The 14,350-nt window shown below is 48.7% G+C and overlaps 1 protein-coding gene and 2 pseudogenes across 1 annotated transcript in view; 1 reads left to right on the forward strand and 2 right to left on the reverse strand.

The window, feature by feature from the left end:
• AMFR (autocrine motility factor receptor) overlaps window positions 1-8,746 on the reverse strand; it is a 37,853-nt gene extending 29,107 nt beyond the window's left edge. The window contains exons 1-4 of the mRNA XM_066637708.1: window positions 8,407-8,746; window positions 7,907-7,999; window positions 3,643-3,807; window positions 41-193 (exon numbers count right to left, since the gene is read on the reverse strand). Of these exons, the coding sequence (XP_066493805.1) occupies window positions 41-193; window positions 3,643-3,807; window positions 7,907-7,999; window positions 8,407-8,628 (633 nt within the window). The 5' untranslated portion in view covers window positions 8,629-8,746. The remainder of the gene's footprint in view (window positions 1-40; window positions 194-3,642; window positions 3,808-7,906; window positions 8,000-8,406) is intronic.
• LOC136660740 (5S ribosomal RNA) lies at window positions 4,825-4,944 on the forward strand (annotated as a pseudogene).
• A 1,338-nt stretch (window positions 8,747-10,084) lies between the features above and the next one.
• LOC136660898 (5S ribosomal RNA) lies at window positions 10,085-10,198 on the reverse strand (annotated as a pseudogene).
• Window positions 10,199-14,350: the final 4,152 nt, after the last annotated feature.

Raw genomic sequence — 14,350 nt, forward strand, 5'->3', positions numbered from 1 at the left:
GTAGAGAGCATTAAATACCACATTTTACAGGAAATCTCACCTCTGCCGCCATGAAAGATAACGTGTGCATTCCGTGGGTATAGCCAATAATGCCACACACAACTGCTAACCCACAGCAGGAAAGAAGCATAGCTACTAACAGGGTCAGGACTCTGATGTGGCTGTTCATCGGTGTGGTGGGAGAGAAAGAGAGCTGCAACATGAAAACAAAGATGTAAGAAGACATCCTTTGCTCATTGTGATTTCCAAACCTATTGCTTGGTTCCAACAACTTCAACGGCATGCCTTAGATTTTATTGTGTTTTAATTACTGAAAACCACATCACGCATATTTTATTTTTAATAAACAAATAAATGTGCATCTCCAGAAGTTGTTTTTAGGAAGAATAAAGTGAGCTTTTTAGCCACGTCGATCCTTTCTACATGGAGGGCCCTTTGGTTCAGATTAGTTCCTGGCTCACCCACACAATCGGACTAGTGCAGGCTGAGCTGTCTGCCTGGTTTACTGTGCAGAGGTGCCCAAAGAGGATAAGATACCCATCTTATCAAGAAAGACTTCCTTACTCTTCATACAATGCTAGGTGCCTGAACAAGAGTACAGGAAGCCGACAAAGACTTATGGCCCAATGCAGACATGCAGCTCTGCCACCGGAACCAGCATTCTGGAGGCAGTTGATGCTTTATGGCACCGTGAAAGCTTCTATGGAAGCCTGCGAAGCCATGTGCTTACAGGTCACCACTGCAGATGTTGGGGAGGACCCCACACATGGCAGCATCCTGCCAATGTCAGTAAGTTGGTGGAGTGGGCAGATATGGGGAAGGACTGAGGGCGTGTCAGAGGTGGGAGGGGTGGGAACCAGCACAGGAGACCTGTGCCAGATCCATCCCCTCCAGAACCAACTAACATTTGTCTTTGTCTCATCAGACTTGCACCAGCTACAAATATTTTCCCTTCCCCCCTAAGCCTCCTGATCAGTTCCCCCTCCCAATATAGCATGCAGCACAACCTGTTCTGATGCAGCTGCAAGCTGTGGCAGGAAAAAGGGTAGTATTGGGCCTAATACCGTTTAAAAAGTGGAACTTAATACTGTTTAGCATTTACATAGTGCTCTGAGCAAGTTACTCCACATGTATTATTCTGATTTACTCCTTACAACAAGCCTGTATGAATAAGTAATATTATCCCCATATTGCAAATGGGAAAAGCTGAGAATGAGAGGAGTGCCACTTCGTCAGTTTGTGGCACACGTAAGATCCAAAGTGAGGACGTCCCAATTCGAAGCTCCGTCTCTTAGTCATTATGCGATAGATAGATAGATAGATAGATAGATAGATAGATAGATAGATAGATAGATAGATAGATAGATAGATAGATAGATAGATAGATACCTTTATTGGCACACATAGCAAACACAAACACAACAAAAAGAACAGTAGTGAGTACAAGCCTATAATATATAAGGGTACATAACTAAATAAATCAGATATATTTGTCCCATATAGAACACAGTGGCCTAACATAAAATATAGCCTCTCTTGGGTCTACTTGTCACCATCCGCTACAGACAGACTACCACCCTCTTGGTTACAGGAATGAAAACATCATTCAGTAGTTATGGCTTGTCACCACCATCAAGAATTTTGAAACCTTTTTCAACTCTAAGGTGAGCAATCATTTAATAATAACTTTTACCATATCTGGAAGACCCACCCTATTAACCAGGATGGGCATTGGATAGGTGAAGCGGGCACTATTATGCCTAGGATAATAGAAAAATATAGGTGGAAGAGATTCAACTGACTCCATGTTACAAGGGCAAAGACGGTCCTGGTAGGGAATCTTACGATATCTCCCAACTGTCACCCTTGAGGGAATAATGTTGAACCTTGCCTGGGTTATGGTGCGATGTTCTCTGGGGTCTGTCAGATAGATTGCCATTTACCCAAACTGGTATGGGATGGAATGATATAAGGACAAGCAAACCTTTGTTGCCTGTTCACTAAGATTTTGAAATTCAAAATCTAACAGTCTGACTGTGATGCTCCGATAAGCCTCAGAATAAGAACACATGTTCAGATGATCTAGTGCAGGGGTACCCAAACCCTGGCCCGGGGGCCACTTGCGGCCCTCGGGGGCTCCCAGTCCAGCCCTCAGGGAGCCTCCAGTATCCAATGAGCCTCTGGCCCTCCAGAGACTTGCTGGAGCCCTTGCTGGCCCGATGCAACTGCTCTCAGCGCGATGACGACTGTTCTACCTCTCTCCTGAGCTGTGGGATGAGGACTCCCTCCACTACTTGCTGTTTCACACCTGTGATGCAGCAGTGGCAGTGAAGGAAAGGCTGGCCTTGCTTTGTGCAAGGTCTTTGATAGGCCTTGAGCTACTGCATGACCTTCATTCATTCGTATAAGTTCCATCTCTAATAAATTCATTTATGTAAATTTATTCAAATTTTAAATGTAAATTAATTCATTTCTTTTCCCAGCCCCCGACACAGTGTCAAGAGAGATGATGTGGCCCTCCTGCCAAAATGTTTGGACACCCCTGGTCTAGTGAGATCCCTATTGTCTCAATTTTCTTCCTTATATAGTTTGACCATGAAGAAAGATCAAGCTCACCGAGCATAAAATATAGCAGACTATCTGGAGGCAAATTGTAATGTGTAACCAATATCAGATGGACAAAAGGCAGGCTCTGATTCACAAGAGCTTTGGCCCTGTTTCCAAACACGTGGCGGCATAGGGGGCACACCCAGGTCACCCCAGGATTGCCCTAAGAAATTTTGCCTGGACTTGCTCCAGCTCATGGCTTGCTGCCCTAATCCAAATTGGAATGCTATGACAAGAGAATAGCGTGTACAGTGGAAGAGTTTTCTAGGGCTTTAGTTCTGAATGCAGCTCTCACTCTTCCATGAGCTATTTTTTGCCCCACCATAAGACAACTGGATAGTCTACATCAGGGGTGTCCAAAGTTTTTCGCAAGAGGGCCACATCATCTCTCTGACACCGTGTCGGGGGCCGAATTAATTTACATTTCAAATCTGAATAAGTTTACATAAATGAATATATTAAAGATGAACTTATATGAACGAATGAAGGTCTTGCAATAGCTCAAGGCCTATAAAAGGCCTTGCACAAAGAAAAGCTGGCCTTTCCTTTGCTGCCGCTGCTGCATCACAGACGTGAAACAACAAGCAGTGGCGGGAGCCCTCATGTCACAGCTCACTCGAGAGGCCAAACAGTTGCCCTCACACTGAGAGCAGTTGCGTCAGGACAGTGTGGGCTCCAACAAATCTCTGGAGGGCCAGACGCCCATTGGAGACTAGGGGCTCCCTGAGGGACGCACAGAGAGGCCTTGAGGGCTGCAAGTGGCCCCAGGTCCGGGGTTTGGGCACCCCTGGTCTACATGACCATGTTTCCTTCTATTCTCCTTTACCTATTTGAGTTCCTTGCCATGAAATCCAAATTCACTAAAATGTCCAGAAAAGATAACCCACACAAACCAACTTGCATAATATATTCAAAGGATTAGGTTTAAATTTCCTGGGTGAGAGAATATATTTGCCTCCTGTATAAATGAAATCCCTGCCAGTCCCAGTTCCCAGCAACTGGCAAGCTACTTCGCTATTGGCAAAACCAACTTACATATTCAAACCTGTCCTTGCAGAGCTGTACCATGAGATGCAGAAATACAAGCCCAGAGAACCAAAGACACCACATGACCACTTCTTCCACTGTCTGGACATTTAGCACACCAAAAATGAAGATGAACTTGTAAAAGATGAAATTCCAAAATTTATCCTTGAGATGCTGAAAAAAAAAGATATGCAAGAAAGAGGCTACTGATGCACATGTCAAACAGATGTCAATTATCAATCACACATTTTCAATGCAAAATTAACCACAAATGCATAGCTTTGTTCTCTAATCCTGTCCGTCTATCCTCACAATCACTGGTTCTTTGAAAGGCGAAAGTCCTTACTAGCAATTGAGGAGAACATAAGAACATAAGAAGAGCCCTCCTGGAACAGGCCCACTGCCCATCTAGTCCAGCTTCCTGTATCTCGCAGGGAGCACACACAGGACCACAAGATGCTTGCATCTTGCTGCCACCTCCCTGCTTCTAGCATTCTATTTATGCTCACACCCCCCAGCAAAGTCACCAGATTGCAATTCTGCTGAAGTTATGCTACTGTATTAAACACAGTGACCAATTTATGCATGAAACCTACTGAATGAACCTTTCTGCCCTTTGGTGAGGGACCATGTCAAATGCAAAAATATAATATCCAGGTATATAACATTCACACGTTCTTCCGCATCCACATGCCTGTTGACCTTTTCAAAGAATTCTAAAAGGTTTGTGAGACAAAACTTACTCTTACAGAAGCCATACAGGCTCTCTCTCAGCAAGGTTTGTTCTTCTATGTTTTAAGATCTTTGATGAGGCATTCCACCTTCTTGGAACAGACGTTGGTAGGTTGCGACTTGAGGTCAGGTGGGTTGCGGAAAGATGCGCGCCACCATCTTGGAAACTGATAAATTAGGCAGGCAGCACCATCTTGGAAGCTGGAATTGCCTTGCCTAAGCATGCTCTGTATGTGCAACACCATCTTGGAAGCTGGCAAAGTAGGCAGGAGGTGCCATATTGGAAGCTGGAACTGCCTTTGCCTCAGCTTGCCTGTGTGTACTCAAAGCTCCTCCCAGGAGCAAAAGAGCAGCCTGCACAGGCGTGAGTGTGTCTGCTGAGTGTCTTCAGGGAGCGCTGCCTGATTACCTTGAGGTGGGCTGCAACCCTCCCTGCAAATGGGGTGCAGTCTTTTTTTGATTAGCAGCAACTGTTACCCTGCACATGCCTGATCTCATCTGATCTCGGAAGCTAAGCAGGGTCAGGCCTGGTTAGTACCTGGATGGAAGACCGCTTGGGAATACCAGGTGCTGTAGGCTTATACCATAGTCTTTCGAGACTGAAGGTTGCCAACCACTTTTTGTCTGTTTTGCTTTCTCTTTCACCACCTCCTTCCAGTCCAAGCTCTGCCCTGTGATCCAGCCCTGGTACAGAAATGTGCATTCCTCTCCCCCTCTAGAACTTCAACCTCAGCAGATCCCTGTTAGGTGGGGGGCATTTTTATTCCTCTCCCTTTCCCTACTCTCATCCAACCCAAGCTCTGCCTTTCCCACCCCCCCTCCAGGAACTTCAACCTCAGCAGATTTTAGGTTTTTCTGGAGTTGTGTTTTTTTTAATGAAATAGATGTCTCAATTTATGAACTTATTAAAAAATTACATACCTGGGAAGCCCCCTGATTGTAAAGGCAACTTGAGGAGAGTAGGTCAAGCATTATGGCAGAAGTCCCGTTGTGCTACATAACAGTGATTCAGGCTGCAGTCCTATCCACATTTACCTGGGAGTAAGCTCCTTTGACTATAATGGGTCTTCTGAGTAGACATGCACAGGAATGAGCTCTCACTGATATGGATTTGGTCCTTGCATCTAAATATTGAATCTTTTTAGAAAGCTGATGCAGTTGTTTAGAGATGGAGAGAGGGAAGGTGCATCTGTTGGTCTTATGCTAGGAATGGTCTCTGAAATGCAAGACAGCAGTCTGTCCCTGCGCTCTCCTTTGCTGCCTGTCTGTTTGGTTTTTTACTTATTAGTGGAAATACAGACTGGTGTGTGAGCAAGACACGGTTTTCTAAGCATGATTTGCAAGTAGTGCAGTAGGAAGCCCTTCCTACAGCTTTTGTGGCTCTGATAAGATGCTGATATTCTTCCAAGCTGACTTTTGCAGAGTATTTGCTCTGGCAATCCTGTAGTCCAGGATATTATTTTGCTTTTGTCAAGGTTGTAAATAGGTGGAAAATGGCTGAGAAATAACCCAATAAATGCTAATAAAATACTGCGAGATACTCTCCTTTTAATACAGTCAACAGGTGGGATGCTTGGTAGCAAGAGGGGGTGCGGTGAGAATTGAAACAAGCTTCTGAGCGGGACTATTTTCTCTTGTTATTTGCAGTTAATGAATTACTAGGTGAGAACAGTGATGTCACTTCCAGCCATGACATCACTTCCAGGTTGATGACATCATTTCCAGTAGGTCCCAGACAGATTGTCATTCTCAAAAGTGGGCCCCGTTCTAAAAGGTGTGGGAATTTCTGCACTATATCAATGTTTTCCCCAGCCTCCAAACATTCCAGTTCTCCCATCTTTGCTCAGAGACTTTGTGCATTTGCATAAAAGCACCTGTATATGGGGTCCCCCAAAAAGGGCTGCTTATTTGAGACTTTATCTGCATAACCTCCCATTTTGCTGGATTGGTTGTCATATACCATTGCGTTTCCACTCAATTCCTACTCCTAATTTTCTTGTTGTTCTCTAACCTCCCCATCCTCATCCCTTACAGATGAGGAGTCCTGAACCAGACGCTACTCGGCTCCTGTCAGCTTACCCCCAGGGGTCAATTTAAAAGCTGCTCTTACTGTTCTTCCACCTTCTTACTGTCATGCACCAGCAGTCTGGTTCCATTTTGGTTCAAGCCCGTCCCTCTTGTACAGGCCCCTCTTGTCCCAAAATGTTCCCCAGTGCCCAATGAATCTAAACCCCTCTTCCTGACACCACTGTCTCATCCACGCATTGAGACACTTGCGCTCTGCCTACCTAGCTGGCTCTGTGCGTGGAACAGGTAGCACTTCTGAGAATGCTACCTTTGGGCTCCTGGCTTTAAGCTTCCTACTTAGCAGAATAAATTTGGCCTCCAGGACCTCTTAGCTACATTTCCCAAGTACAATCTGCAGAAAGTTTATTTACTGTACAAAACTGCTTTCACGCTCAAACCAGAATCCTGATTCTCAATTAATTCTTCCAGATTCTTGCAGGTTGCTCTGGCATGAAGATTGTAGTGGCAGAAACTGCAATACATCTTCTGCACAATTTGGTTTTCCCCCACACACCAATTACATGTTCTTAGCCCTAAGATACTACTGTCTATAAATATCTCTTTTCAATTTATCATCTCGTTCCAATGAGAGTGAGTTTCCAAACTTCCTTAAGTTCCCCATCAATTTGCCTATGGAAGAATCCTTGTACACTGAAGAGGATTCCAGGGAATGTCTTAAGGTATCTGCACAATAACACTTTGTGAACCAAGGACCTAGTCCGATGATACTAGGAGTATGTGGCTGATGACAACACACAGGTCCCGATTACACCTAGTAAAAAGATCACGATGAAACTTCATCACATCCTGTTTCTCAGTTCCTGTGAATTTTCCTCACCCCTTGGGAGCAGCATAATGTATCTCTTGGTAGACAATACCAAAGACACAGGTAGGCAGGAGCCAGCCCCATATCTATCATAGCATCTAGACTCCTAGTGTTATCTGTGTTTCAACTTGGTTGTTCAGACACAGAAATTAGAATTGGTTAATAACATAGCTGTGAAGGTTATGCAAAAAATGAAGACAAATGAAAAACAATGGGGAAATGGGCCCTTTCTTTCTAAGGTTCTTCACAGCCAAGAGGTTCAGTTTTATAAAAGGTTTTTGTTTCTGCTACAAGCCATCCGCAGCCTCTGCCAGGCTTGAACTAATTCTTGGTCAAGAACATGCAACTTCAGAAAACCAAAAGTGTCATTTTTAATGCCTTATAAGGAGGCCTGGGAAAGTCCTCTGCTGAGCACCCCTTGCCCCCGAGGAGGTGTGTGTGTGGGGGGGGGGCCTGGACCCGATCCATGGACAAATGAACTCGCGGATACAGGACCCAGGGGTATGGGGGCCCCTTTGTCTTCATCAGCCTGCAGAGCTGCCAGCGCGGACAAGCTTTGCTACAAACGCACTCCGGAAGGTTTCGCTTTGTTTGCCTGGAGCAGCAGGAACCTCCCCCGAACCCTCCAAACGCGGCCGCTGCTCTTGCCTGTCTCTCGCTGACGCGCAGGGGGCCGAACACGGCGCGCTGGAGGAGCTTCGCGACCAGCATCAGCACGCAGCAGGCGGCGTTCACCAGCACCTGCGGGGGGAAAGCAGGCTCTTGGCAGGGCTCCTGCCGAGCGCTTGGGGCCGGGCGGCCCAGGCTCCTTCCCGGAAGGAACGTCCGCCCACCCCCCGCGAGAGGCGGGCAGAGCAGCCGAGCTCACCGCAGCCGCCGGCCGGCCGGCCCAGGCCCAGGCCCAGGCCGGTGCGGGCAGCAGTGCTCCTTGCGGGGCAGGGACCAGGAGGCGGCGCTGCAGGGCCGAGGCAGGGCGAGAGGCCTCCCCGGAGGGCAGAGGCAGCCCGGACGAGGCAGGGCCCGCAGCCCCCGGGAAGCCCATCGAGGGCCGCGGCTCAGCCCGCCGGAGGCTCCCGGGCCCGCAGGCAGGCAGGCAGGCAGGCGAGCCGCAGCCGGAGCCCCGCCCGCGAAGGCGCGCGGACACTGACCCAGACGGCGAGGCTGTCGGCGAGCAGGTGCCGCGCCAGGTCGAGGGCGGCGCGCGCGGGCGGCGGCGGCGGCGCGGGGGGGTCCCGGCCGGGGTCGGGGTCGGGGTCCGGCGCGGGCGGGCGCAGCGCGCTGAGGACGGTGCCCAGCAGGGCCAGGGCGCTGAGCGCCGCGTAGGTGCGCAGGCTGGGCCAGGGCAGGCGCTCCAGGAACAGCAGCGGCATGGCGGCCTCGCCTCTCCCGCCCGCCCGCGCAGCGCGCTCCCCCAGCGGCCGTCCGTCCGTGCGTCCGGAGGCGGGCCGCGGCCCCAGTCTCGCCGCGCTCGGCGGGCCTGCGCGCAGGGAAGCGCCGCGCCTGCGCAGAAGCGGCAGCCAGCGGAGGCGGCCCGGGCACAGCCTCCCGAGAAGCCCCGCGCCGCCCGGGCCCAGGCTCTGCCCCGCCTTCGAAGAGCGGCCGGGACGCGGGCGGGCGGGCGAGTGAGGCAGAGCCTCCCCGTCGCCGGAGGGCGCCCAGCAAGCGCCGCTGCGCGCCTGCACCCGCACTGCGCCCCTCGGGTGTCGCCCGCCCGCCCTGCTGAGCTGCCGCGGGAGTCGTGCGAAGCCCGAAGCGGCTCCGTCTTCACCCCGGCTGTGGGAACAGGCGGGCCTCGCAGCGCCCCCGTCCTCGCCCCGGGCAGCTGCTTCTGCTTCCAGTGCCCCGGGGGTCCGGGAAGCAGCGGCCCGGGGCACGTTTTCAGATGGCGGCAGGCAGGAGGGAAAGCCCCGCTGCTGCTGCTGCGCCCGGGAGGCTTGCTTGGCGCACGGCCTGTAGTTGGGAGGCTCCTGGTTGAGACATTCATACAGGCACCCCCCCATATCCGCAGGGGGTCCCATTCCTCTCCCCCCCATACAGAAATCACAGGTACAGGTGAGAGCTGTATAAACAGAGCCTCCCCCCACCCCATGACCTTTCTTTTCCACTGGTGTTTCTTGCCTACGCAAACATTTTTGCTCACCTGAAGAAAGCAAGCAGCCTGCACAGTACAGGGAGGAGACGAACAGAACGTTCACGGAAAGCAGGACAGATTCTGTTCCAGATGGCATTCTGCTAGTCTCCATCTGCACGAGCGTCAACGCAGAATCTTTGTTTACAGAAATATTTCCTGTGGATATTGCTGGGCTCTTTCATCGCTGTCTGACTTAACTTATTTTTCATGGAACTAACAGTATTATGAACAGGCGGATGGTGTGGCCATGGGTAGCCCGTTGAGCCCTGTGGTCACAAACTTTTATATGGAGCGGTTCGAGGTTTGAGTACGGCAGGGTGCAAACCAACAGAGGGTCAGACATGTGGATGATGTCTTCGCAATTTGGGGACAAGGGGAGTTTGAATTAAATCTATTTTTGTTACACCTTAACAGCATATACCCAGTAATAAAGTTCTCTGTGGAGAAACAGGGAAATTACCATTTCTGGATGTGTTGGTTAGTTGCAAGGAAGACTGCTCATTAGGACATCCTACTCACCCACACTGACAAGTACATTATACTTGTAATCATTCATCGGCATCCTTCAGTCTTGGAAGACTATGGTATTGCGCTCTGAATGGTGGTTCTGGAACAGAATGTCCTCTCCAGAGCGCGAAGACTGGATAAAGTGGTTGGTTGGTTGGCAACCTTCAGTCTCGAAAGACTATGGTATAAGCCTACAGCACCAGGTATTCCCAGGTGGTCTCCCATCCTAGTACTAACCAGGCCTGACCCTGCTTAGCTTCCCAGATCAGATGAGATCAGGCATGTGCAGGGTAACAGTTGGACTCCCACTGGATAAAGTAGATATGGAGGATAGACTGTTTCCCATGCAGCAAATCCCCCCTCTCCACGTTGCTGGAATGGTCCAATGGAAAGGCAGAAGCCAATACAGTTGGTTCCAGCAGCGTTGCAGGAGTTGCCAGAACATGACTGTGTTCAGCCATGAACTGCCTCAGGGACTCTGGCTCCAGATTTTGACTCAGGGTTGACTCAAGCCTTTTCCATAACTGGATGTAGCCACAAGGCAGTGGAGGTTTGGGATCAGAGTTTTCCTTCTCTCGGATGAGCTGCCTTCCCAGGCTGACGAGTCCCATCTATCCGGTGGTTGTTTAGTCGCCTCTTACGACAAGTACAGCCAAACTGAGGGCCTATTATCCCCCAGCCCCCAGGGGTGACTTGTAATCACCATCCGAGAAAAAGAGGGGTGATCTCGTTGATGGCAAAGTGGATCTCAGAACCTCAACATCTCTAGGCTGAATTGGACCATATAACACAAGCTCTACAGAAAAATAGATATTCTGAAACAGAGACCAATGCAACCCCAGTGGCAGAATGATTCACAGGCAAAGGAACAATTTGACTAAAAGATAAAAGCCTTCCTTACATAAAGAACATAATAGACTGTACAGATAGCGGTCTGCAGAAGGAGAACTTGTCCAGCCTAAGCCCACTCAGAAAATACAGCAGAAATTATGTTCTACTAAAGATGTAAGAGCCCCCCCCCCTCGCTGGCAGGGGTTTATAGAATCCCATGTAGCTGTGATCAAGTGTACAAAGGCACCATGAGAAGGAGCATGAACGTCAGGGTAAAAGAACATGAGCAGCACTGTTGGTAGTTACAGGTTGACGCATCAGCTGTGGATGAACACATGGCAAAGACAGGCCATACGATGGATTTCCAATGTGCACAAAAATTTTAGACAATACCAATACCACACTTGAATTTACAGATTGAGATACAAAAACACCATAATAGTATTAATAGGAAGGGACTTTGAGGATCAGCAATGCTTGGCTACCAGCCTTAGAAAGGCTAGGATCCAGGAATTTGAAACAGGAAAAGAACTGAGTTGCAGAAAGAAAGCATGTAAGAATACATGGTAAGCGACTGGAAGATCAGTGGACAGGTATTGACAGTTGCTCTGGGGTGAGACAAACTGTGGTTCTCATCTCCAGTCCTTTGAAAATGCCTGCCATGGTTGTAAGCGACACGTTAGGAAATGAAATTTTTTGTAGACCATGGCCGTGAAGCCCAAATAGTTCTTGCTGCAACACTAGCACCATGGTTTAAGACCGAATAAGAAAACAAAACATCATCTAGAATTGGAAAGAAGTATCTTTCAGAACTATGCTACTTTAACAAACACCATCACCAAAACAGCAGCAACTGTTATTCCAAATGAAAGTGGCTTCATTTGCCTGCATCTGTATGCAAATGCGTATAGCACGCATACTAAAAGTGAATGCGGAGCATTTTATTTTTATCCCCAGCATAGCAGAGGAATGTGAACCAGAGATCCACATTTTTGCAGGCAGGAACTTGAGCAAATGGGCCTGGATTAATGGCAGATGTGTGTTCTTATTGAGCTCAGTAGCTATGAGGGCCTCTGAAATACAGTACTCACACACTTAAAATGACACAGGGCCCAACCCTGTCTAACTTTCCAGTGTTGATGCAGCCATGCAGGTGTGTGCTGCATCCTGTGGTGAAGAGGCAGTCCCAGAGGCCTTTTCAAGGTAAGGGAAGGTTCTCGTACCTTGGGGCTTGCATTGTGTCTGCAGCAGTCCTGGAAAATTGGATAGGATTGGGCCCACAGTCAAACATACCCCTACTAAGAGCCTTTCTGAAAGATAAAACAATGACTTCCCAGTGCATTAAAATATACAGGTGTGCACCACTTAACAACGGGGATACATTCTCCAATCCCTGTTGTTATGCGATTAGGTCATTAAGTGAACATTCAGTCCAATCTATTGCCTTTGTTGTGTAAACAGATACTCCCTGCCAGACACTAGCTGGCTGCACAGGCTACTGGAAACAGATTGCTGCTGCTTTGCATTGTGCCTCTCTGTTGTGTAAACAGACACTCTGCTGCAGGCTATGGGAGAAGCAATTGCCTCATTCAGAGCATCTTTATTGTACTTTGACAACCATCATATATGCAGTCAACAATGGAGTTAACAACAGTCAACAGCTGAGTGAATATCAAACTACAGGCATCCACCACTTAACGTGGATGCCTGTAGTTTGATATTAACTCAGCCATTAATAATCTTGGAAATTCTGTGCGCTCCAAACTTTCTTAGCATTTACTTTCTTCTCCTGCACAAGCTTTTCACCTCTGAAGAGAATTGCACAAGCCAGAGCTTTAAGTTAAGAGTTCAATATTTTTAGAAGGGTCAGGGGTTAGCAAATAACCCACTCCAGCCTGTTATTCAGAGGTTTCCTTGGCTGGTTTCTCTCCTGAGCTGAGAGATAGCAGAGATTGCCCTCTCCTACAAATCTGGCTGAAAGTAAGGTCTCCATTAGTGGCCCTTCTCTAGGGAACTCCTATTGTTGAAAGGTGAGGCAGGTGGTTCCCCAGGGAAAAGGCCTTTTTGGTGGAGGCAGCCTTGCTTTCAGAATGTTCTTCTAAGGTAGCAATTTTCAACCTTTTTTATCTTGTGGCACACTGACAAGGCACTAAAATTGTCAAGGCACACCATCAGACTTTTGACAATTGACAAGGCACACCAAGCTGCCAGTGGGGGGCTCACCTCCCCATTGGCCCTACAAATAAATGATCTTCCCCCAAATTCCTGTGGCACACCTATGGACCTCTCGCGGCACACTAGTGTGCTACAGCACAGTGCTTGAAAATGGCTGTTCTAAGGGTTCGACCATACATCATCTCTGATCAGTGTAAGGTAAACGGTTACAGCTTTATTTGATCCTAATTTTGACAAACAGTAAAACTGATTTTATCTTGAGAGTTCTTAAACAGGCTGCTTTTTAATCTGTTGCAGCGTTTCGCAAACTTTGAGGGAGCTTTACTCCCTCAGTAAGTTCTTGTGTGGGAGGGGCCAGGGCAGCAACGCGATCTCCAGGATTGCGTCGCGAAGGGGGGCAGGGGGGGTGCTTGTGCCTTACTTTGCAAGATGCTGGGCTGCTGCAGGGGGTGCAGGCAGCCCTTCACAGCACTCCCTGATGCTTGGAACCTGCAAAAGAAGCAGGCGCAAAGCACCTCCTACAAAAAGGAAGTGCTTTGCGCCTGCTTCTTTTGCAGGTTCCAAGCGTCGGGGAGCGCTGTGCAGGGCTGCCTGCACCTCCTGCAGCAGCCCAGCATCTTGCAAAGTTAGGCACAAGCACCCCCCCTTGCCCCCCTTCGCGACGCAATCCTGGGGATTGCGTTGCTGCCTCCCTCCCTCCCCTTCCCCTGCCCCTTAAAGGGACGGGGGAAGTGTTACACAAACTGGTGGGTCGCAACCCACCAGTTTGAGAACCACTGATCTGTTGTTTTATTGCATGATTTGTTTTTAATCTCCCCTGGGGGCTGGGGATAAGAATAGGCCCTCAGTTTGGCTGTACTTGTCGTAAGAGGCGACTAAACAGCCACCGGGTAGATGGGGCTCGTCAGCCTGGGAAGGCAGCTCATCTGGGAGAAGGAAAACTCTGATCCCAAACCTCCACTGCCTTGTGGCTACATCCAGTTATGGAAAAGGCTTCAGGAGTCAACCTCGAGGCAAAATCAGGAGCTGGAGTCCCTGAGGCAGTTCATGGCTGAACACAGTCACGTTCTGGCAACTCCTGCGACGCCGCTGGAACCAACCGTATTGGCTTCTGCCTTTCCATTGGACCATTTCAGCGACGTGGAGAGGGGGGATTTGCTGCATGGGTAACAGCCTATCCTCCATACCTACTTTTCCCAGGCTTCGCGTACTGGAGAGGACACTGTTCCAGAGCCACCATTCAGAGCGCGATACCATAGTCTTCCGAGACTAAAGGATGCCAACAGCTGTTTTTAATATTATTCATTCTGATTTTTTCTGTTTCAGTTCCTAAACATGTTTTGTTATACGCAGCTTCGGAAATTAACAGTATTTATTAACAGTGTTAATAACAGGAAATACTTAAACATTAAAAAAGTATGTTATGCGTTTTGATGTAAGTAAAGTTG

This window comes from Tiliqua scincoides, chromosome 9 (assembly GCF_035046505.1).
Source record: "Tiliqua scincoides isolate rTilSci1 chromosome 9, rTilSci1.hap2, whole genome shotgun sequence".
In the NCBI taxonomy this organism is placed as follows: domain Eukaryota; kingdom Metazoa; phylum Chordata; class Lepidosauria; order Squamata; family Scincidae; genus Tiliqua; species Tiliqua scincoides.